Genomic DNA, 26,378 nt, shown 5'->3' with positions numbered 1-26,378 from the left:
ATAGCTCCACTTTTAACCAGTTGTGCAATCTTCCCATCACTGGAGCTTTAGTTGCCCTTTGGGATAAAATACAACTCTTTTTCCAGATCCTTACCAATTCTCATCTTCTAGAAATCTGAATGAACTAGAGATAAGCCACGAACAGTCTTGAGGCTAACCGTATTTCCCATCCCACTAAACTTCTTTATAGGCTGAAATTATCAAGAAATAAAATTAATTAGTGTTTCTATGCCTTTCCTTCTTCTTTCCTTCCCAATGACCAAGCTAATACAACAAGCAGGTCTATAGCTAAAGTCAGGCAGTAAGAAGACAGGGAACAGAGGGCATAAATAATTAGGCTCACATAACTGAGGGATGGATAGGTAGGTATCAAAAAGCTTTTTAAACAAATTATAATTGGACCAAGCCACACTATATGAGCTTCAACAGCCTGCACCCACCAATTTATACACCCTATTTTTGTTTTTCCTAGAAGGCAAAAGGCTGTAGCAGAGTGATAAAATGATCCAATTGTTTAAAACAAAGAAAAACTGACTTCACATCTTTTTTTTTCAGACATCTGGTTGCAAAAGTGTTTTAAATTGAGACAGGCTGACTTCTGGTGCTGAAGGATGAGAAGGAAAAGAAACCAATTAAAATAGGAACTCTTTTTGACGCTGAATCAGAAACTAAGCTGGTAAAGAGCCCTGTGCCTCAATCTGGGTGTGGGAGGAAGGAGAGGGGGAGCTGGAGATTTGGGGAGTGCTTAAACGTTGTTATGCAAAGAGGACTCTTAGGTAAACCTTAACATTATTTCTGAACTATTAGACAAGGATGCGTGGATTTTACTAGCCCAGTTTCACTGCCTAAACTGCAAAAATGAACTAAGGTTTATTTTCCCTTTGTTACTCAAATTTTCAACAGTTGTGGCATCATTTGGATCATTTAATCTCAGCTGTAAATTGCATACTCTGTGGACTCCCACCCCCAACTCTGCTCTTTGGTTTGGTTCTTTTGGGTCTTAATGCCAAGCTCCTATCCATCATGAGTCATGACTGGGATCTACCAGCCCAGCACCCTATACCTTGGTGCCCCCCAAGTGACCACATTTGAGCCTTCCAGGGAAACAAAGATTGCTCCTGTCATGACTCTCCAATGCTAAAAGGACCCAGAGATCATACTGCAGACAATTCTTCAGTAACTCTGTCTAGAGAAGCACACCAGGCATCAGCTCTGCATGAACGTGCCTAACTAGCTGGACTGTTACAGCCCTTGAGTCTGCTCCCTCTCTCACTCTCCCTCCCTCTCTCCCTCTCCACTCTCAGCCCAATCCCTCCCCCCCGCCAATATCCCTGGCTCCTTTCTGGACATCTCTTCTGTTCTTACTTAACCACCATACCCTGCTTACTTATAACCTCACCTTGCACAGGGTCAACACAGCCTCTCAGGATCCAACTCTAATTTATCTTAAGTTCCCACATCCCTAATAACTCAGTCTTTCAGAATCTCCTAGTTTAAATTCCCAAGGCAGGAAATAATAATCACCTCTACCCGAGAGAAGGTCTTCATATCAGGCCACTTCTCAGGTCACTGGCCAGTCTATGAACAGACTGCCTTTGTCTGTTCCTGTCAGTTGTAGTTAGGGTAGTTAGGGTGTGAAGGGTCATACAGAACAGAATCAGTCCACGAAAGCAGCAGAGGCTGTGGGCAGAGCAGGCAAGGTGTGCATATCGCTACCATTTGCTGGAAAACTGTTATGTGCCAGCATTGCACTAGGTGCTACATCTAATCTTATTTAGTCCTTACAATAATCCTAGTTAAGTAGGTAATATTTGCATCTGATTACAAGTGAGGGAAAAAGTTCAGAAAGATTAAGTAACTTGTCCAAGATTATACAGCTGATATAACCGATGAAGCTGGAGAAACAACCTCAAGGACTCCCTATCCCATGTTACTTCTACTCTGCTGACCTGCCTGTCATGCACAAACCACCTTTGACCTTCATTACCCAATCCCTGTTAAATCTGAGTGATGAGAGTTGCTTCCCTTTTAATCACTGATGCTGGTTATTTATGAAAACTAAGATAGTTTGCTGGCCAAAAGGCAAGCAATTACAAACACACATAAAACACAGAACATAACATCAATCAAACATTTGCTGAGCACCCGCTACAGACCAAACACAGTTACAGGTGTTGATGGGACACAAAAGGCAAGACCCATTCTCTGCCCTCACAAAGTTGACAACTGTGTATGGGAAATAGGCAAGCAAACAACTGCAAAGCAAAGCAGAATGGAATAAAAGCCGTAAGACAGATGCACATAGTATGCTATAAAACTGTAGAGGAGAGAGCAAATGCTCTGACCTAAAGGAACTGAGGGAAGATTCTAGGAGAGGTGACTTGCGTTGGGCCTTAAAGCACAAGCTGGCTTCATATCACACCAGCCTAGGCAGAGCACAGCCTAGACACACAACAGGGGCAGAAAGATGCCTAAAGTTTGAGAAGATCCAATGGCTGGAGGATAGTCTTAGAAGATGAAGATGGAAAAATAATTACATGCCAGGTAAAGCAGTCTGGGCATTATTCCATAGACACAGTAAGTTATTGCTGTGTTTTGAGCAGATGAATAAGGTGACCAGAACATCTTTATGAGCCCATGATCTGTGTTTCGAAACAAGAGATACTAGCTTGGATAGGGAAGAAACCAGGGGCAGAGAAAACCCCTAGTTGCTACTGCAATGAAACAGATCAGAGACAACCAAGAGTCTAGACTATGGTTGAAGCTGGGAATGGAAAGGAGCAGACTGACGAGACATCTTGGAAGGAGGCGAGGTCATCTGAAAACAGTGGATATATGTGTGGAGAGTTGGGTATGGTGAAGGAGCCAGAGGAATCAACCATAAAACAATCTCCTCCAGGCTTGGAGCCTCATTCTCTGGAGTCTAGCACAGTGCCAGGCAGGCATAGAACAAGTGCTCAGCCAGCAGTTACTGCCATGAATGAATGAGTGTTTGCTTCTTGGAGGATAATAAATGTCAAGTTACATACACCTTCCCTTTATTGAATAAATGCAAAACGTTTAATTATTACAATAGATAATAAATCTCCCTTGCTCTTCTACCATCAAGCCACAATATAAAACAGCCTATGGCTGCCTCACATTTGCCAGGCCACTCAGCAGCATATTGGTACTCAAAAATAAACCTCATGCGCAGTGGTTAAGAATCCACCTGCCAATGCATGGGACACGGGTTCAAGTCCTGGTCCAGGAAGATCCCATATGCCATGGAGCAACTAAGCCCGTGTGGTACAACTACTGAGCCTGCGCTCTAGAGCCCGTGAGCCACAACTACTGAGCCCATGCGCCTAGAGCCCGTGCTCCGCAACAAGAGAAGCCACCGTAATGAGAGGCCCACGCACCGCAACAAAAAGTAGCCCCTGCTCACCACAACTAGAGAAAGCCTGCACGCAGCAACAAAGACCCAAAGCAACCAAAAATAAATAATTTTTAAAAAAATAACCTCGTAAGATAAATACCATTATTCTTTACTTTTGTGAGTAATGAACTAAATAGTGTCTCCCTTCTGCAACAAAAGCTGAAAAACAACAGTGAAACCCTCACTCAGGATTAATTGCCTAACCTTTCCCAAAATTCTGCTTTAATCTTGTGAAAAAGAGTACTTACAAGATGTCCAGAGCAGAATTAAAGAACAGTTTCTAAAGGAAACCTGAACTGCCAACTGGCCTAACTATAAGCACCGTGGAAATTGTTCAGACCACCTTAAGTCAGGACCACGATTGCACTTCTTTGAATTCTGTGGTTTATTGCTTCCCACACTGGGAAGCCCCCAACCACCCAATCTCATTGAACAAATCCCCAATAACTGAATGCTATTCTCCAAGCATTCATATTTTAATTTATAATTCAAACAGAATTTGCAAAAAAAAAACAAAAAAAAGACTGCCTGCCTAGAGTTAAAAAAATAATTTTTTAAAAAACACAGCACTGTACTTAGGGCTGTAACACAAAAGGCTGAAGATACAGATAACTAAAAATGTAAGTGGTTTCCTATTTGGTGATATCAGTGTGGAAGCAAGGGTGCAGGCTAGGTTATCTGCCTGAGCTTAGCTTTTTCACCTAGGTGTTTGTTATTTGGAATTCTACTATTAGACATTTATTCCTTTGAAAAAAGCTTTGTCCTCTCCTTGCAGGTTTTTCTAAAAAGCATTCCCAATTTTGCATTTTATGACCCATGCTCTAAGAGTTCAAAGATAAGTTGTTGACCTTGACTTCAAAAGTTTGCAGTCTGGCTGAAGAAAATGAATACAAACAAGTAAAAGAGAAGCAAGAAATAAAATATAAACAAATAGTCATGGAATTCCTCAACAGACAGTGGGAACTTGGAAAAGGTATGAAATTTTCATAGAGGAGACCTTCTACTGACAGTCGTGACTAAATGTTTGCAGACATTAAGGGCCCTGGGTCTGGCACTCCAGATAGATGGAGCAGTAGGGGCAAAGGGGAGAAGTGAAACACCAAGGGCATGAAGGACCCACAAGTGGATCCACCTGGCTGCAGAAGGCAAGTTTAAGCCTGACAGGTAGGCAAGAGTTAGGCTGCGGAGGGTCTCAGAAGCTAGACTAAACACATTTCTCAAACATATAGCATGTCACTTGAAGCACATTAAGTAGAATGGAGAAACTATTCGTGACTGACTAGCCTGACCACAGCTTATCACAGACCTTATTCACGGCAAGGGAAAAGGGTTGATGCCACTTTCTTACATAGGAGGTGGGCTACCAGCTTTTCCAGTCCTTCTGACTTAGCCAGGGCATACTCCCAACAGGGCACACAATTCAAACCCTTGGCTAAATCACAGCCCTACACAATTTTGCACTAACTCTCCAGTTTTATCCTCCCAAACAACTCAGGCCGGGCAAAGTTTACTCACTTCTGGCTCCTTCTGGCCTCCACCCACCAGCAATATTCCATAATTTCTACCTCTCCGTGGACTACTTCGAGGACACAGCTCCAATCCAGAGGGTGACATAAAGCATCTGAACATCACATGAGCTTGAGGTGTCCTCCCTCACCTCTCAACTTTTTATGGAAATTATTGCCTGAATATTTTATTCTGCAATTACTCACATGCTAACTTATCACATGTGTTATTGTCCCAAATTTCTTTCCCCAACCAAAAGACAGAGAGGACAAATGTTTCATTACTACACAAACCACTAGAATCAGAAGAGAAAGGAAAGTAGACATACAATTTTTGTACTTCTCAAGTGCAAGGCTGGAAATTAAAAGACAGAAGTCAGTGAGATCTGTTCCCTTAGTCAGGGTTATTATCACATGGTATAAATTTCATAAAAACGAATACAAAGTCCTTGTACAGGTAAAAGGAATTAGCTCAAAATCTGGAGATCTGGCATAGTGTAAATTTATCTGAATTGTCCCAGCTAACTGAGCACAAGGAAATTATTAATCTGCATCATGTGTTTTATGTGCACTGCCATCTGTTTTAAGTAACAGGTTATGCTTCCACTAGCATTTTACAGATAATATTTTCATACATATTTCATTTTTCATACTTGACCCACACAGGCAATACTATTCCTAAATTACATTTGAGTTAACTGTTGCCCAGGAGATTGGTGTCTGGCCCAAGGTAACATAGCTACATGGAGTCAGAGTCAGAAATGAATCAAGTTTATTGGATTTCAGGCTAATGTTGAATCAGCAGAATTAGGAACAAATATTATTTCTAAAATACATTCCCAAACTTACACTTACCAGTTTAATAGGAACCTTACTTGAAGTCACTAATACTCTTAAGATTTTGTGATAGATTCTATTCCCGTGTCTCAGAGAGAAGCTTTTTATTTTCTACAATGGTTCTGAGACTTAGGGTAAAGAAATCACACAATGGTGAAACTATACACAAGACAGCTATGCTCCCTTCGTAAGCTGAAGTTCAATTTATTCCCAAACTAATGTGAGCTGGGCTGATTCCCTCTCTCTGCCAGACAGAGCGACATCTCTAAATTCTCAAAACACATTCAAGAGATGGCCATGCCATCACTGTCTACTTAACAAAGATTTTTTTAAAGTGTGTGTGTGTGGTATGTGACTGTTCTCCCTTGTTTTACAAAGAGAAATTTAATATAGTAGTAACAAATGTGTAGATAGCATATTTAGCGTAGTCTAAATCCAGTAAATTAAAATATTCACTACTACATATAGGTCTAAAAAGCATAGGATAGTTTTAAGCCTCTGTTCTAACAACAGGTACCTGACAAAACAAGCTCCAAAGTGAATGAAAGTGTATATCAAACTTGGATCTAGGCACATTCTATACACATATACTTTATATAATATATGGCATATCTGTTTCTACACTCCTAGGAAGATGCACTTAAGATTTTTAAATATCTATACTTTTGCAAAATATTCCAATTCTTAAATGTCAAAACCAAGAAAGACAACTCTTTCAATATTAAGGACACAAGTGTATTTTAGACATACCCTTCGAAGTTAAGACAACTAAACTGAGAAGAAAAAGAAATGAAAACACTGAGACTACATGGTTCTCAAACTGTTCATTCAGGCACTCCACAAAATAGGGACTATAAATAAGAGTTCAATTCATTACATCCTCACCACTCCCACTGCAATGTAGTTGCTTTCCAAAGAATTTTCTTGCACTTTGCTAAACACTAAAATTTAGTCCCCTGAAACTTTTTTCTTATTTAGAGCAAGTATCAATGTCCTAATGCAATTAGGTAAAGGCATCTTGACAAAAGGCACTCATGTTTTCCACTATTTTAATGTGGGAATTTAAAATATAGTTTTCTCTATGGTGTTAATTTTTTTAAAAAGGGTATGTGTTGGCAGGTTACATATTATCTAAAAGAACAGTAATATACAGTTGCATATGAAACAGCATCCTGAAATATAAAAAAAATTTTTTTTCACTAGAATTCAACACAGTATCTGGATAATCGTAAGGTTTAAGTGGGGTTCCTAGATGCTTTTCCTAGTATCTAATGTATATAACTCATTCCAATAATTCACTGACACTCCAAGAAAAATCTTAGCTGTGGTGTAAAATATAGCTTTTGATAAAAGTAGAATTTTTTGAAAGGTAAAATGACAGATCTGTGAGAGTACAAGATAAAAACTCAGTAATATTTTTGTTTTGAGCCATGTTAAAACAGTAAAAACTTTACGAAATACAGATGAACCAAATACAGTCTTCCCAGATAGCAGAAGGCCAGACTAAGTCACTGATCTGAAAGGATCCAGCTACCAGAGCAGTGTAGCCACCTGAAAGTAATTACTGAATTCAGTTTCTGAACATGGTCATTTCCTCTAATTTTCATATTGGTAACTCACTAATACATTTACTTTGATGGGTTTGATCAACTCTGATAACATAGTTCCAAACAATGAAATGAATCTGACTTCTGTATTAATAAAGGCAACTTATGTTTTAAGAAATTGAGAACAGTTTTGATCATATATAAATGAATATGTAAGAAATCAAATAAGTATGTATGTATACATGCATGACTTTAATTTTGGAAACACAAACAACTTTAGCTAATTATTTAAATAAAAAGATACCCAATATTTTATGTCTACTGTGTCCACTGTTAACACTATAGGTAAAACACTAACACCCTCCTGTATAACTAAGAGAAATAGATTAACTTTATCATCCAGAAACCTCTGACAGCATATGCAATTTCCTATTTCCCATATCCTGATAGTGTCTGTCCTCTTTTCTCCTGCTTCTTTTTCTCATGAACCCTGAAGCTTAATGACAAATACGAAAGTCATCATTTCCTCCTTTATGAAGTACACTGAAGACAAAAAGCATTAAAATCATTTCACATTAATTTAGCAAAGCTATTTTATGCCAACTTTATTACCACAACACACAATAGACAGTTCAGTATACCATGAACAATTACATAGTGATTTTACAACTACACTATTTACTCCGGTTAACAAAATATTTCTTTATAAAAAAATCTCTTCGAAAGGAGGTTACATTCACGTCTTCATTTAATATCATAAAGTGTAACAATGGTCATAGTAGATTCAAAAACAGAAAATTACTTACCTTAAACATCTGTATTCTCCAAAGGTATATACTCTACTTGGATCAGTCAAGGTTCAGGCTTCCTGGAACACTCAGAGGATTTTGGAGCTACTGAACTTAGTATACCCAAGAAATAGTCAAACATCCCCCCCCCCCCCACCGAGAGTCTCCTGATTTTGCTAATTCAGGGGTCATTAACAAGGTCAAGGGATGCCACAGGATTTACCAGTGAACAAAGACCCTAAATGGGTAAATTAAGACGGAACTGCTCAAAAGATTTCATTCAGGAAACTGAGGTTACAGGTAGGTAATTTCTAGCTTTGTAGAGAATTATATTGAAATGACATGACTCCAGAAGGCTTTCTGAGTAATAGTCTCAGTTTCATAATCTGGCTAAAGTCCAATTTGGAGACTTGGCTGCAGCATAGGGGTGGATTTCTCCTCTTTGACGAAAAGCAAAAGGAGTAGGAATAAAGAAGTTGAAAGAGAAAACCCTGTGTAGTTGCTGCACAGACCTCAAAGGGGGTAACATCTATGTCAGCTACCCTGAGTATTACCAAACGGGCCCGTGGAGTGTCTGACCTACAAGACAGTACAGGTATTCCTTGCTTTTTGAAAGTTCACTTTACATCACTACACTTTTGCGAAAGACCGACAGTAGTTCCTGTTTTCACAAACCGAAAGAAGTTGGAAAAGGATTTTTGCTTTTAGGAAAAAGGATGAAAAGTGAAAATAGTGTTCAGCGTTTGTTCTGCAGTGAGCTGATACAGAGGCAGCGCACACCTCAAGCAGCAAGAGTGGTGGTCCCAAGCTCCTTCCCTTCGAACTACACTCAGCATCTGGCTGCCGTGGCTTTGAACTCTGTGAGCATCTGGGCTTTATCTGGATTTATTTCATACATCATTAGCCAGATGTGTCCTAAGGTGATTGCTTCTTTGCTTTACGACATTTTGCCTAAAAGGTTTCATAGGAAAGCTCTACTTTTGGATAGTGGGGATAACCTGTATAGATAGAATCAGTTGCAGAGTCTGGTCCCTAGCTTTGAACTACTTTAGTTACACGGATCTTCACCAAGACAGTACCTAGGGCCTTCTCTTCTCACCTATAGGTTTGAAAAAGATTTTAAGCTATAATTAGAATGGCCAGGTATGTCCCTCAATAACAACTTATTCCAGCTGGGACATTTTAAACTGTCAATGCTTGGGCCTCACCAAGATTCTAATTTAACTGATTGTGGGGTCTGGGTGTTATAGAGTTAACTTCTCAAGTAGTAACAGCAGGCATCCAGGGTTGAGAACCACTGAAAAAGGTTAGATTTGGGTGGTATACTTGGGCATATTCAATATATGACTAGGGTGGGTGCCGGCATTTTGGCAATCTTTGGGGGATTTCAAATCTTTTGTCATTAAATGAAATGTTTGGACATATAAAAGCCAAGGATGCCACCATTATTGTCGTCAGGCCCTACATTGATGAAAAAGATTCCATGGTTTCCTACATTATCTGTGTGGCTAAACTACCTCAGTAAGGACAAAGGGGTACTTTCCAAGGGTGGAGACATCCAACTTGTATTCAGTTCCCCATTAAACTCTAATTGGGTGTACCAGTTTACATTCCCACGAACAGTGCAAGAGGGTTCCCTTTTCTCCACACCCTCTAGAGCATTTATTGTTTGTAGATTTTTTTGATGATGGCCATTCTGACCAGTGTGATACCTCACTATAGTTCTGATTTGCATTTCTCTAATAATTAGTGATGCTGAGCATCTTTTCATTTGCTTTTTAACCATCTCTATGTCTTCTTTGGAAAAATGTCTATGTAGATTTTCTGTCCATTTTTTGATTGGGTTGTTTTTTTGATATTGAGCTGCATAAGCTGCTTGTATATTTTGGAGATTAATCCCTTGTCACTTGCTTCATTTGCAAATATTTTCTCCTGTTCTGAGGTTTGTCTCTTTGTTTTGTTTATGGTTTCCTTTGCTGTGCAAAAGCTTTTAAGTTTAATTAGGTCCCATTTGTTTATTTTTGTTTTTATGTTCATTACTGTTGGTGGGAATGCAAACTGGTACAGCCACTATGGAGAGCAGTATGGAGGTTTCTTAAAAAACTAAAAATAGAGCTACCATATGATCTAGCAATCCTGCTCCTGGGCATCTATCCGGAGAAAACCATAATTCAAAGATACATACACCCCAATGTTCACTGCAGCACTATTTACAATAGCCAGAACGTGGAAGCAACCTAAATGTCCATCAACAGAGAAATGGATAAAGAAGATGTGGTACATGTATACAATGGAATATCGGCCATAAAAAAGAATGAAATAATGCCATTTGCATCAACATGGATGGACCTAGAGATTGTCATACTGAGTGAAATAAGTCAGACAGAGAAAGACAAATATCATATGGTATCTCTTATATATGGAATCTAATAAAAGGCTACAAATGAACTTATTTACAAAACAGAAATAGAGTTACAGATGTAGAAATTAAACTTATGGTTACCGGGGGTAACGGGAGGGGGAGGGGTAAATTGGAAGATTGGGACTGACACATACACACTACTATATATAAAATAGATAACTAATAAGGACCTATTGCAGGGAGTTCACAGGGAACTCTACTGAATACTCTGTAATGGCCTATATGAGAATAGAATCTAAAAAGGAGTGGATATATAACAAATTCACTTTGCTGTATACCTGAAACTACAACAACATGGTAAATCAACTACACCCCAATAAAAATTAAAAAAAAAAAAAAAAGAATGAGTAAAAGTAAAAAAACAAAAATAAATAAATAATACTACGAACAGTCCAAAAAAATTCTAATTGGGGGCCAATGAAAGAAGCATCTACTGAGGTAATAGCTAACGTGTGTTCTCACCACATTCCAATGAGAATTCAGGAGAGGGGGAGAGAGGAGGAGGGTGTTAGGAGTAGGAAAGGGAGTTGTTTGGAAAGGTAGGAAGAAACAGATACAACATTGGGCATAAGAGTTTCAGAAGATTTCTGAGAGACAGTACTATTTCCAGAAACTAATACTCACTTAGCTGTAAGAAGATGACTAACACCTTGGAAATACACTTATCCCTGATGGTCAATTACACACTGAGAACCTCCTGTTAAGCCTTGCCCTGAAGGGCCTTGGAGCATTACCTCTTCAATGTAGAGAGCAGAAAACCTGGATTCTAGCTTTGCCAACAATTAGCTATATATAAGTTGAGTATGGGAGACTTTTCACTGGTCTCAAAGCCAAAGCATACTCTTGTTAACTTTTCCAAAAACACATAAAGAGATTGCTCCTAGGAACATGTTGTTGATGAGTATCTTCCAAGTGTCACGGTCACAACAGAAGAAAGATTCTCAAGTGGTCAAACCTTGATTTATGCCTCAGGTTCAAAAAATGGTAATTAATATCTGATTTTACAATATTTTAATGTTTACTTTTGACCGGGTCATATCTGATGTTAAAAGCACTTAAAACTATCCCATTTCTCCATTCTATCTCCTGCTATGTTTTTTCTTAAAGCATTTAGAACTGGATTTGATGTAAATATAATTCAACTGCCTCATCTTACATGTTAAAAAAAACACAGAAATGACCAAGTTCACACAGCTGTTTAATGGCAAGACAAAGCACTAAAGATGAATGGCCCTACCTACCTATTCTGAATGTCCTCATTTTCAAGAGCAGTGGTCCCCAACCTTTTTGGCACAAGGGACCAGTTTTGTGGAAGAAAATTTTTCCACAGACAGGCTGGGGATGGTTCAACCGGTAATGATGGCAAGCAATGGGGAGCAGGAGATGAAGCTTTGCCCGCCGCTCACCTCCTGCTGTGCGGCCCAGTTCCTAACAGGCCACAGACTGGTAGCAGTCCGCGGCCCGGGGGGTTGAGGACACCTGCTCTAGAGGTTTGATTCAAGTTACTCAATAAAATGGGCTATCAGGGAATAAGTCCAAACATAGCAAGGAAACAAACTTTTATGATGCCTGTTTGGCTACATGCATGCACCTATCTTAGGATAAAGGAGTGGCAAAAGATGGGAAACTCAGGTAACCCTATCTCCCAGATACATCTAAAGACCTACTCTCAGCAATTATGCCAGGTTGCTACTTTTAACAGAGCTGATGATCATAGATGGGGCCACAAAGTTAGGGCAAGGTTATTTGGTTCTCAAGTTTCTTTCAAGCCCACCAATCTTAAGAAAAAATGATGCTTTCACTAACCTGCCTTCCTCCTTCTATAGGTACAAAGAAACAAAATATATTTATTAGATAGAATATATTCCCAGGTAAGTGGTGAGTGTTGGGAAAGAAGCAGTCATGAGCGGCCAAGGATAACCAATGATGAATGTTATTAGACAGGGAGACAGTGTTCTAAGTAAGCCTTGATTAAAAATAAACAGCCAGGGCTTCCCTGGTGGCGCAGTGGTTGAGAGTCCGCCTGTCAATGCAGGGGACATGGGTTTGTGCCCTGGTCCGGGAAGATCCCACATGCCGTGGAGCAGCTGGACCCATGAGCCGTGGCCGCTGAGCCTGTGCGTCCGGAGCCTGTGTTCCGCAATGGGAGAGGCCACAACAGTGAGAGGCCCGCGTACCGCAAAAAACAAAAAAACAAAAAAACCATCTAGTAAGTTTATATAATTTTAGGTGCCAAAATTCACTTAAAAAAAGAATAACTGGGAAACCCTACGTTTAATTCTTAAACTCTTTAGGTAGCTATTACTAAGCTGAGCTTGTTTCCTTAACTGTAAAATGGAACTGCAATCTTTTTTTTTTTTTTGCGGTACGCAGGCCTCTCACTGCTGTGGCCTCTCCCATTGCAGACACAGGCTCCGTATCGCAGGTCAGCGGCCATGGCTCACGGGCCCAGCCACTCTACAGCATGTGGGATCTTCCCGGACTGGGGCACGAAACTGTGTCCCCTGCATCGGCAGGCGGACTCTCAACCACTGCACCACCAGGGAAACCCTGGAACTGCAATATTAACTTTTCTCAGGTCCTCAGATGAAATACTGTGAAGGTATAGAGTAGTACTATATGGCACAAAGCAAAAAGTTCTTTGCAAAGGAAGAGAGGGTACTAATTATTAAGAAATCTATGAAATGTAGATTTTTTTTACTATATCATGTCAAGAAGTGTTGTGGAGAAACCATTTTTACAGTTTTAAGGATTATATAAAAAGGAGTTTAGTGAACAAATATCAGGAAAACATTAAGTTAAAAAGAATTGTTTCTAACTTCAAATTTTCTCAGAGCTTTGAAAATAACATATACCATAAATCTCCAAGATGGAAGGACAAGTGAGCAGCACTTTCCAAACGTATATGATCACCTAACCCTTTATCTCTGTGCAACAGTGTTCCACAGAATTTAAAAAAAGTCTTCCTAGATTCCTATTATTTGCTTGAATACAAAATCATAAGACACTTTTGCTAGAAGAGGAATTCTTTTCACTAAACACAAATGTTTATAAGCCTTTTTTAGGTTGTCTATTCCAGCTCTAAAATAACATGCCTCCAAATCTGTTAAGGCCAGACCACTAATATACCCTTTTTGCAAAAAGCCATTATGACTTCCTCATCATTTGGACAGAGAATGAACTCTTCAAGTTTTGTAGAAATCAAATACTCCTGTCTCTCAGATACAGATAGCTGTTACAGCAGTCAAAAGCTCTTCCCTTGCTGGTCTAGCAACACAGTTTTCTTATATGCTGTGCCAAACGGAATGAAAGGAAGACTTCTGCCATGCGTAATTTTATTATTTACCTAACACTGAATCCAAAACAAAATTGTATACCTGATTAATACAAAAGATCTTGAAGATTAGGTAAGAGGCAGCAACCTGAGATGGAACTGGTATGAGAAAAACATGGTAACATTTTTAAATAGTAACATCAGCTAAAATACTGAGAAATGGCTGCAGAATTCAAAGCTAGTACTGTCTATTTTTATGAATGTTATAAAAGCATCTGTTAGAAACTGGTGGCAACAGCAAAGAGTCCTACACCAGTTCTTAAATCTTCTCTTACAGCTGGTAGAAAGGAGTACAAAGTTCGGCAATACTTCGCACGAGCCAAGACTGGTCACAATCTTCTGAGCAGTGCATAAAATAATGTATCTATAGATTACATCTAAGAGTTCATTTTACAACTCTTTACTAGATTACTGCAGGCATGCATTTGTAAGTTGTGGGCATGCACGATGGTTTGTGATCTCAGAGCTGCTCCTCTGACCAAACAAGATTAAAATGCTTGAACTTTATCTATGCTAGACCAAAGACAGTCTCTTCTGGGGAGAGAGCAGAAACTTCCTCTACAAGGCTATGGGAGCTGGCAATGTAAGTCTGGGAGGATAAAGCTCCTTACCGATGAACAGGCTGACAGTATGCAACGTGGAGCATGATTTGAAAACATTTTAAACTGAGACTACTCATAGTTCCTTCCTCCCACGGCTGTGATGACATAAAATTCAAAGAACTTGAACAAATTCCTGGTGCTTTTCCATCTTAAGGTAGCTTACCATTTTATGGCCCCAGTGTCCTGCAAAAGTGGATGGAATAGCCCACCTCAACCTTTATCTGATATGTTGACTCCTTCCCAGAACCTTTGGAAGAATAAGGTTACTTTATGGGAAACGCAGATTCTCCATAAGGAATACATACTAAGTCACACTGGTAAATAATGGTGTTTCTAATATCTCTTAGAAACTGGCAAGGGGACAGAAGTCCATTACCAGCCCCCTAACTCACCCACTCCCATAAATCTTCGATGACAGAGACATCAATAGCAACAGTGAGTTTATACATAAAGAACAAGTGAGGCAGAGGTAAAGGCAAAAGCAGTGTCAGTCTGTCTGAGTGTAGGCAATGGTGCTTTGCTTATACCCATACAAACTCTTCAGTCCCTTTTAGTTATCCCCAACTCAGCTCTTAAGCCGTAGATTTTTGCTGCAGAGAACTCAGATGTGATGTAGTTGCTCCAGTAACTGTTTTGACAGTACTGCATGTCAATACTGGGAATGGTTTCTAATCAATTTAATCTGCACACGGAACTTTAGTAGAACAAGAAGTTTATTACTCCCACTCAGTAGTTCCTGGGGGCTTTGATGTTAAGTCATACATAATTCGAGAAATACCAGGAATCTTCTTAATCTCAGTGACCATCTTTAACACCACCTGTTATAAAACAAAGATTATAAATAAAGAGCCAGGGTCCACTGTGTGTCTAACAGACTTAGAAGTCCTGCATTTGTAACTGAAATTAAAACACAATCTATTTTTACTATTGTCCTCTATGTATATGGGATATATTTATGATTAATTTATGTAGTGACCCTCTACAGATTTAAGTGACTTAAATTCAGTACTACTCAAAGTGCAGTCAGCAAATCATGTTTGTTACTGGTCCATAACAAGTGTTTAGAAGCATTTATAGCAATTTGACATTGCTGTGGCATCCAAGTATCTGATTTTACAGGTTTATGCCAATGCTTCACAAATTATCTGTGGCTTACAACGTCGAGGCCATGAAGGTGGCACATAATGCAAGGTAATAATAATCATTGCTACATGTATAGACGAGGAAGGCCTTGTCACTTGACTGGCCAGAGACGTGGCAAATGTGAGCCTAAGGGAAAACAGACTCTAAGCCACATTCCCCAACCCAGCTATCTAGCTATATATAATCAGAGCCCTGTATTAAGAGTCCTAGAACAGTGGTCCAACAAATAGTCTCACTTTGACTTTCATTCATTATGCAAATAGCTCCTCTAGAACACTCTAGTGGAGGGATAATAAGAAAGGAAGATGGTGATCAAAACTGCAATTGGTAATAGGCAGAGCAGTAAGAAATTCATGGGTGCCTGGCCATAATGCCATCAAATCTCACCCCTATGTCTAATAAACTCTTCTTCACTCTTAGTGTTTTCTTCTCTACTTGGAAGATACTATTTATAAAGTAGAGGTTGGCAAGATTAGATAAAATATGATAGATTAGAGTTGGTGATTCTCCACAGAGTAATCAGACATCTGTAGTTTAATAAACTTAAGGTCTTTTTCTACTATAGTGCATTAAACAACCAATTACATGGAGATTAAAAAGAGCCTATTTTATGAACAGAAAACCAACCTCAGAAATACCAACATTGCCATAGCCTATTCCATTCGCCATTATTATAAAATGTATAAGGTATTAAAAATGTACATTAGGAAAAAAGTATCAGTTACCTCTACAGGGATCTCATTGCCAGGGGTTGCAGGTATACCAGTCATGAAATCACTAGTAATAAAGGTTCGAATAACCACGGATCTCTGGCATGAAGGCTGCTTCTGAAGTGGGTCCCGATCAAAATGTAAAGGTGTCAAAATCACCGGCATCTGGCTGATTTTCCCAGCATACCCTAAAGAAAGGAAGTTAACATGTAGAGCTAATCACCACACAACAGAAAAGCACTCTCTGCTCAATTAAATCCCCCCAGACAGATCTAAAATCGCACACATACACACACCACTTCTTAGGACTGTCATCATGTACTGTTTTTAGCTACTCTTATAGCACTGTACGTAAACATAATCACAAATACAAATTACAGAATTTGATGACTGCAGTGATATGTTACAGCGATGTGATATACATATAAAATCAATTCATTATTCATAGTAGTTATCTTCTATACTGCAGACACTGAATAAGAAAATACTGAACTGGGCTTCCCTGGTGGAGCAGTGGTTGAGAGTCCACCTGCCAATGCAGGGGACGCGGGTTCGTGCCCCGGTCTGGGAAGATCCCACATGGTGTGGAGCGCCTGGGCCTGTGAGCCATGGACGCTGAGCCTGCGCGTCCAGAGCCTGTGCTCCACAACGGGAGAGGCCACAGCAGTGAGAGGCCCATGTATCACAAAAAAAAAAAAAAAGAAAATAGAAAATACTGCACCACTAACCCAGGGGAAATACAGAGTTAGGTTCCCGACCACTTTCATCAACTGATTAATACATGTCCTTGCTTATGTGTGTTTCTGCTTAAAGACACCTTATGCAATATTTATTGTAGGTTCATTAACGTTGAGCTCACAGCCAATGGCACTATAACTCATGCCTGAATGAATCTCATCTAACAAACCTATTTTCTCAGTAAGGTACATCACAGCCTTCCTGTGCTCAGGAACCTAGACAGCACCTCAGCGCTATTTTAAACAGCGATATCACCAACAAAAAGCACGAAAATGCAAAAAACATGTCATTAAATAGACCACTAAAAGGACACTTGTTTATAGAAAGAGCTGAAACAAGAAGGCAGAGGATGGCCTTGTTCAACCTCAGCTGGGATCTTATGAGTTGAGCAACTCAAATTTTTTGCCACTTTGTACATGTCTGCAAATGACCACAAAGGTGAATAAATTTTATACAGATAAGGCAATGTCACAGAACTACCCAAAGAATTAAATAATAAAACTAAAAGCTGAGTCCTCCTACTAGAAATAATAATGCCATGCTTCCAAAATCTAGTTAAAGCATTCAGTGATGAACAAAATGGGCAGCTTACCAGACTCCCTGAGAATGTTATGGGCCTCAAAATCAGCTTGGCGTAAAGTACTGAGCACCCCTGTTGTCAAGAAAGTGGGAGTAACATCTGTAGGAGGTTCTTTAACTGGTGAGCCAAATATATAGACAACTCTAGAAGGGGGTAGTGAAAATTATAGAGAAAACACATTTTAGTAAGAGAAGCAAAGCACATAAAATAACATTCTTTCCATTTGTTCTCAGGCCCCTCTCTTACCCACTTCAAATCCCCAAATGGGTAGGATAGGAAATAAGATTATAGAAGGGTCTCTATTCTATGAACCTTCCTCAAAGTATATTTTCTGGAATACTAGTATCTCAGAATGTGCGAAGATATAAGTGGTTATCACAATCCTCTTTCCATTTAATGTACTGGATTGAAGTGTATCCCCCAAACTTCATGTCCATCTGGAATTTGTGGGTGAAAATAGGGTCCTTGTAAATGTAATCGAATAAAGGTCATAATGGTGTTTGGGGGAGTAATCCAATGATTGGTGGGTGTTTTTCTAAGAAAAAGGAAATCTCGAAACACAGACACACGGAGAAAAGACAGCCATGTAAAGATGGAGACAAAGATTGGAGTTATACTGCCACAAGCCAATGACTGCCAGCAAACAAAAGAAACTATGAAGAGATGAGGAAGGATTCTCCCGCTAGAGCCTTCTGAGAGGGCCACGGTGCTGCTGACAACCACCCTTGATTTCAGACTTATAGCCTTCAATAGCCTCCAGAACTGTGAGATAACAGATTTCTGTTGTTTTAAGCCTTCTAGTTTGTGGAAATTTATTATGGTAGCCCTAGGAAATTCCTGGGGAAACACTAAAATAAATAGATTTTATAACAAAACTTCAGAAACTATAATATGCTAATATGCGATGGAAACTTCCAAGATGAGACTACAGTGAATTTCCCAAACTTATTTGACTGCCAACTCAACCTTTTTTTTTTTTTTAGCATTTTGGAAAACACTGATCCCAAAGAAAGATTAAGAATATCACCCAAGTTAAGACTTGGTTGAAAAGGAATGACTTACTACTGCTTCAAGTAAATGTCTGTTTGAAACTTATGAAGATATGCTGCAGATGTTAATAAAAGTAGGATTTGGAAGGTAGCTTGAGGAAATTAGGATCAAATAATTACAACAATTCAAGGGGAATCTTGCCACTGGTTTGAGGAATCTGTTCTACAACCTTCACCCAGAAAACGAAAGAGAAGGGGTAGAGATGAGCGTCACCTGGCTCTTTCCAATCCAACTCCAGCCAGCAGGCAACTGTCCCTTTTCCTTAGCCCTATCTGTCTTTAGCAGAGAAAATAAATCTCCCCTGCAACTGTCATGGTGAAGTTTAATAATGCTTTTTGCTTTTTTCTTAATAGGTACTTAAAATAAAACATACGGAAGAAAAAAGGATCAGATTAAAACCACCACTACCACCAAATACTTCATTGCCTCCTTCCAAACATACTGTCACAAGAAGGGTTTTGTTCCATGCATAGAAAGTAAGCCACACTTCTTCTAAACAAAATAGTTCCTAGAGCTCATAAACAATTCTTGGGGGAAAAAAGCAACTATGCAAGAGAATGCCATGAACTTGCTCCTTTTTCTCTTATTTCGTGCAAACAAGAGTGATCATAGAATGTACAGGGCTAGGCAGCCTTCCAGTAAAACTGGAACTGTCCCTCTCTATATAAAGATTCCATCATGCAAATTAGGGGGGAAAGACTGATAAAAATGGAAAGATTTTTTTTTTTTAATTCCAATTCCCAAAAAAAGGCCCTGGCAAAGAAATCAAAAATTCACCAACACCCTTTAAGGGCTTCTAGGTTCACATTTTAAAATCTAGTTTTATGTTTATTGGTTCTTAGACTTTATTTTTTTCCTTTTTTGGGGAGGGAGGAAGGGTTAAGAATGGAGGGAGAGACAAGTAGGGAAAAAAGAAAAGACAGGCAGAGAAACCAGACTATAAAAGGACCGAGATAAAGTTTAAAGAAGGGTGAGTGCTCTTTGGCAAAAGAAAAGGACAGAAAGATAGGTGAAACAAGAATGTTGTGAAATGAAAAACATATTAATTATATAATAAAAGCCGTGGAGCCAAACTTAGTGAAAGGGAATTTTCTGTATGACCTATGAAGTTTATTTAGGTATTAGCATGTTTCAGAAGATGAATTATGAACCATTATTTTAACCAAAACAATTATCTCCATTCAAAACAGGCAATTACAAATTTACCATTATTTATTAATAATTCACCCTTTCAGTGTGTTAAAGGTGCTTCTGTATTTGGGGGCCTTTGGTTCATCTATGCAAGCCTTTTAAAGGACATGTTCTCATCAGTAAAAATGTGATTCCCCTTTGACTTCTTGTCTTGAATACCATACCAGCCTACAAATACTAGCCACACCAATATAGAAATATACATACCCTGCTAAGTAAACACCAACAAGTAGGTTTATAATTTCTGTAGCTAATTTAAGTAAACTGAAATCTCAAGAAATTCTTTTTGGTTGTTAACTGCCTAAAACCCACGAAGAAAATAGAAAAGAGTGAAACACTGTAAAATAAGAACATTTAATTAGCAATCGGGTACTAAATGAGTAAGACTTTTGAACTTATAACAGACAATGCTCAGTATTACATAAAGATTATATCAATAAATCAGTTATTGATATATCTGACATAAGAAATTAATGTGTAAATTAAAGGAAAACTGGATCTGAAAAACTAAATTCAAATTTTTTTTAACATTTAACGCTGTTACTTTCATGTTATCTGGCATATGTCTCTTTCTTTTGATTTACTCTGGCATTATTATTAAATTGACTAAGTCCCTAATGGTAATTCTATAACCTGTACAACTCTTTCAATCCTTCTGGAATAAAACATCTAATCATAAAACAAGTAGTGTAATTGGGAAGACATATTTTTAAAGCTGTCTTTAGTATTTCATACTACAATTAAAAACCTTCCTATTTCTCAAGCAAAAAATTTTTTAATAAGCAGATGATTGTACCGTGATGAAGGAACAAAGTACAAGGTATTATTAAATATCTGCTGGATTATGACCTAAGCACATACCTGTATCTACACTTGAGCCATTGGTCTTTCAACATGGGAAGACCTTAAAAAAAACACATCCTTCCATTACATCTCACCCCTCCACCACCTGCAGAACACACCTGTTAATGTTGTGACACATGCGAGGTATAAGTCTAGCCAGGAAAATAAGAGATTCCCAGTCAGGCTCATCCTTACTGGAGATTCCACACACATAACTATAAGAACGACAGTCACCCTGAAAATAAAAATACAATTGATAATTTTAATGATTTTACAGAATTCAAAAGATGGACTGGAAAATATTTCACGCATGATGACACCATTAACAGCAATTTTTTAAACAAAAATATGCTTGACTATAAGTATATATGGATAGTTTGCTAATGATATAAACAAATCCTAAATTAAAATCCCCTATTTAACATTTTTTGTATTATTTATTTATTTATTCATTATTTTTGGCTGCGTCAGGTCTTAGTTGAGGCATGCGGGATCTTTCACTGTGGCGTGTGGGCTCTTTGTTGTGGTGTGCGGGTTTTGTCTTCTCTAGTTGTGGCGCGCAGGCTCCAGGGACCATGAGCTCTGTAGCTGTGGTGTGAGGGTTCCAGAGCGCGTGGGCTCTGTAGTTTGTGGCATGCAGGCTCTCTAGTTGAGGCGCACAAGCTCAGCAGTGTGGGCTTAGTTGCCCTGCATCATGTGGGATCTTAGTTCCCTGACCAGGGATAGAACCCGTGTCCCCTACACTGGAAGGCGGACTCCTTACCAATGGACCACCAGGGAAGTCCCTAACATCCCTTGTTAAATTCTACCTAAATCAGCTCAGACATTAAAAAGAAGTGTCATGGTAATTTCAATAATTTATTCAATATACACCAGAGATCCACTGGGATTTCATTCCAAATACCTGCCGAACTACAGATAGCCAGCACACTTAATTTGGCAGACAAGATCTGCCAAATCCTTTAGATGGATAAAGGATTCTCAAGTCAGATATAAAAATAATTTATTCCTTTAAAATAAGAAAGTTAATTTTAAAATAAGTGAATAAAATTGATATTGATTCCCTTTTCCTCTGTCCTGTTTAATTCAAGTCATTTGCTTAAAAAAATTAAACTGAAAAGCAACTTAAAAGTAAGATTCATTAGATAACTACCTAATACACAGTAAACTTAAGAATTCATACTATTTGAATGCTAATAGTATCTATCAAAGTTTAAAATGTACATGCTCTTTAATCCAGGAAATATTACTGAAATACATGAATAACTGCTTGAAAAAATAAGATATTACTTGCTGAAATGCCTATAATAGTGACAAAGTGAAAATGGTTTAAATGTCCATTGGTAGGGGAATGATTAAATAAATTATGGTATAATCATACATGGAATATAAGGCAGCAGTCAAGAATAAGAATCTACTTGCAATGGCATGAAAAGTTCATGATGTTCAGTTAAAAGAAAAAGGTGATGAACAACGTGTCAATAATTCCCTTTCATTTTCTTTCTAAATGGTTCTGGAGGGAACATTTAACTGGAGAGCAGAAATAGAGAGAATTGCTTTTTAAATGTACTGTACATTATTTTTTTTTACAAATGCAGTTTATTTTGGTATTTAGAAAATAAACTTCATTGCTATACTAACCATGAATTATGATTTTTATCTGGACTTCTAAGAGTCTCAGCTTCAAAGGCCTAAGAGGCTAGATAAAGTTAAGATAACTAACAACAAAAGAAACTTCTATTTTGCTGGGGAAAATAGTGGAGCCTGAATAAGCTTCATTTTTTTAAAAATTGAAGTGTAGTTATTACAATGTTGTGTTAGTTTTAAGTGTACTGCAAAGTGATTCAGTTATATATATATATATATTCTTTTTCAGATTCTTTTCCATTACAGGTTATAGTTCCCTGTACTATACAGTTGTTTACCTATTTCATATGTAGTAGTGTATATATATGTTAATCATATTTTTTAAAAAAGAAATCAAATCACTCATCCAACAAATTATATTTATTTATTTATCCATAGCATTATCTACGAACTTATCAAAAAAGGGGAATGGGGAACTAGTTCAACTCCCGCCTACCAGGAGTTAGCATACAGAGCTGGAAGTTTTCTATAATAGATCTACTTAGGACTGGAAAAAACAAAAACAAAAAAAACCACTTGTCTGCTCTTCTATTTTTATACAGTAGGGTAATATCTTCTTGAAATATCATATGTTGAGATTCAAAATGAATCTGTATATGATAAATGAGATAATCCACACACCACTGAAATAAAATTATTCCTACAATTCCAGGAATGGTTATTTCAACATGATTTAAAAACAATATAAGTAGCTTTCACATAGGGCCTTTAAAAAGAGGGAGAAGAGGGGAAATAGCTAGCCCTATCATTTCCATGAACTAAAGTATTTTAGTTTAATTTTAAAGTAATGATGAATTTTTATTGTCTTATTTACAAACAGAGCTACATGAATTCAGGAGAAAGAGGAATTTAAAAGGATGGCTCAGATTCACATATTTATGGCAAAGAGTATATATTAAGTTTTAGATGAACAATCTCTAAAACGTATTTAATTTCTTCCCACGCATAATTCTACTATAAGAGAACATTATAAATACATTAACCCACTTAACTGGCACTTGCACCATTTTGAGTTGAATTATTGACACCTTTTCTAGTTTTCATTTAACTTCAAATTCTAAATCACAGAAACCATCCTCTTCCCTAGATTCCCAAGATTTTTTCACCTAGAAACTCACCTGATGATCATATAAATAAAGAACTTAATATAATCTATGAATAGCATTTCAAAAATGAGAACTATATTACAATCACATGCTTTTACAATTGGAAAGACAGAACATACTGAAAATGTTAGTTGTACATTATCACAGCTAAGAGAGACAGGGAGAGACTGGACATGTTGAAGAGGCAGAGGACACTGGTTTAAGGAATACACAAGCTGAGAACAATGCCTAAATGGTGTAACATGTACATCTGGGGGCCTTCTTGCAGTTAGAGACTTCTAAAGCCACAGAATATTTCATATCAAGAAGGATAAATGAGGACATAACCTCTTGGTACCTGTTCTTCAAGGCAGAAGCAAGCAAGCCAATCCTATAGCAAATCATTCTTTGAATTTTTTTTACTTTTGTTAGAGATGTCAGGTATTTCAAATCTACAAATTTTCAGCCTGAATATTTAGTTCCTGTTACCTTATTCACTTCATAAACATTCTATAAAATATTGCCTTGTTACATTTTTAAACTTGGTGTATATACTTTCATATTTCATTTTCCTAAGACGTTCCTATTCCAATATTAGCAAAAAGAGCAGCAGAAAGTTATGTCACAGGTCAGTGAAGTCACACAACTCACCTGCACACCCACAGTTTTAATTGGTAGCAGGAAGGCATTCAGTGAATGCAGACTTGTAATTTGCATCAGCTTCTCCTGATCCTCTTCTGTTGTGCAGGCTTTGACTCTCTGTAATAGTGTATGTGGCTAGGAAAACCAAAGACACACTTCTCAGGGTTTCAAGAAACACAGTATTCACTCTTTTGGTACATTTTACTATCTTATGTATCTACACTTTCTGGTTTATAGCAATAGATTCTATTCGGTATTTCTCTCTGACTTGTGTGTGCTATGCAGTGTGTCAGAATTTCATTTCTGAGGCCCAGGGCTATGAGAAGTTAAATATCAGGACAAGAAACACAGATTAGATTTATATACATGGAGGCTTTAATCCTCTGTCAACAGCAAGGGACACCTCACGTGAGTCAAACCATCTCCTTATCTCTAAGGAAACTTTTTGCCATAAAGTCAACTTTGTCTGAAATTAATATATCTCTACCTACTTCCTTTTTTTTGGTTTATTTGCCTGGTATATGTTTTTCTGTTCTTTTACCTTCCCTCTTCCTATCCCTAGGTAAACAGACTATAGTTAGATTTTATTCCTCAATCTAGTTTGACAATTATGTCCTAACTAAAGATGTTAATCCTTTTAATTGTGGGTTAACAATATGGTTGAATTCCATCTTACCATTTAATGCAGTAGTTTCTATTTGCCCCACTTTTTATATTTATTTCTCCTTTTTTATATCCCTCTGAACTGATGATTTCTCCCAGCTCATTTATTTCCCCTTTACTAGCTGTGAAGTTAAACCCTCTATTTTTATTCTTTATCATTTCCCCTTACGTGGGGGTATTTAACAAAAAAGAATCATCTCTGCCCGTCTGGCAAAAAATACAAAGATCTTTGAATGCTTTAACTCCAATTGATCCCCCTGTGGCTTATATGCTATTTTAGCTATATAATGTTATGCTACTTTTTAAAAAATAAACACCAAAATTTAGATCAGTTTATACAGTCCATGCCTGTTTAATTTTATCCATTTACCATTTTATTTGCTTACCAGTCCCTGTATCTCAGACCTTTCAACTGGTATCCTTTTGCTTCTCAAGTCATTTCTTTAAATCAGTGGTTCTCAACCTTAGCTATACACTCAAATTTCTTAGTATGCTCAGGTCCCATCCCACATCAATTAAATAAATTCTAGGGAGAAGAGGCCCAAGCATAGAATACTTCAAAAGCTCCCCCCGTTGAATCTAATACACAGCCAGGGTTGAGAACCACTGCCTTTATAGTTCCTTAAGTAACAGACTGTTGGTAGTAAATTCTGTTTATGTGAAAATGTCTTTATTTTGCCCTAGTTCTTTGAGACAGTTTATCTGTTCACTATTGTTCACAATTATTTTCTCTTGGTACTTTGAATTCTTCCTGCTTTTACTACTGCTTCCAGTAATAGCCTTTCCTTTATGCAGCAATCAATCTTTTCTTTGCAGCTGCTTTGTCTATGGCAGTCTGTAGTTTCCATAGTTATGCCTATTAGGTGTCAAATTCTTCTCCTTTATCCTGATTGGAATGTATTATGCTTCCTGAATCTGAGGCATGGTATCTTTCACCAGTGTGGGAGAATTTCAATACTTTTGTCTATTATCTCCTTCTGGATATACATTAAAGGTGACATTCCCATTCTACATTAACCTCTTTGAACCATATTTTGTCTTTGTTCCAATTTCTGGATAATTTAACATCGATCTTCACTAATTCTCTCTTTAGCTCTTTTTAATTTTAGTTATTTTCATTTCTAGAACGTAATTTTTTTTCAAAGCTCCCCAGTCACTTTTTATAGTCTCTTATATCTTATTCTTATTAAAAATTGCTTCTTTTAATTCTCAGTACTTTTAAATGTTGCCTATATGCTAATTCCAGTATCTGAAGTGCTTGAGGGTCTTCTACTAGTTGTTTCCACTAGCTCTCATTCATGGTGCCTTACTTTTATATCTATTTTATAGTTTTTTATTGTAAGCTCATATTTGTTGAAACTCTGTTTATGGGAATTCTTTGAGGCCTGGTTGAAGAGACTCCAAAGAGAATTTACATTGCTTCTTGTCTGACACATGGAAGCACTACCAACCAAAGCCCACTTTAACACAGATTATAAATTTAGGCACCAAATATACAGAAGAACTGGAGACTTTTCCATCATCCTCAATTTAGAACTAAAATGATCTCCCTTGCCTTCTTGCAATAAATATGAAAGGGTATTTTAAAATACTTTGTATCTAGTATTTTCAGGGATTCAAGGTATCCAATCTG

General features: G+C 37.8%; 1 protein-coding gene across 1 annotated transcript in view; it reads right to left on the bottom strand.

Moving 5' to 3' along the window:
* Window positions 1-15,148: 15,148 nt before the first annotated feature.
* GMPS (guanine monophosphate synthase) overlaps window positions 15,149-26,378 on the bottom strand; it is a 93,997-nt gene continuing 82,767 nt past the window's right edge. Inside the window, exons 12-16 of the mRNA XM_059063809.2 lie at window positions 24,092-24,217; window positions 20,828-20,943; window positions 17,637-17,767; window positions 16,322-16,494; window positions 15,149-15,271 (exon numbers count right to left, since the gene is read on the bottom strand). Coding sequence (XP_058919792.1) covers window positions 15,170-15,271; window positions 16,322-16,494; window positions 17,637-17,767; window positions 20,828-20,943; window positions 24,092-24,217 — 648 coding nt within the window. The 3' untranslated portion in view covers window positions 15,149-15,169. The remainder of the gene's footprint in view (window positions 15,272-16,321; window positions 16,495-17,636; window positions 17,768-20,827; window positions 20,944-24,091; window positions 24,218-26,378) is intronic.

Source organism: Kogia breviceps, chromosome 5 (genome assembly GCF_026419965.1).
Source record: "Kogia breviceps isolate mKogBre1 chromosome 5, mKogBre1 haplotype 1, whole genome shotgun sequence".
Classification (NCBI taxonomy): domain Eukaryota; kingdom Metazoa; phylum Chordata; class Mammalia; order Artiodactyla; family Physeteridae; genus Kogia; species Kogia breviceps.
This window is presented reverse-complemented; position numbering and strand designations above follow the sequence as displayed.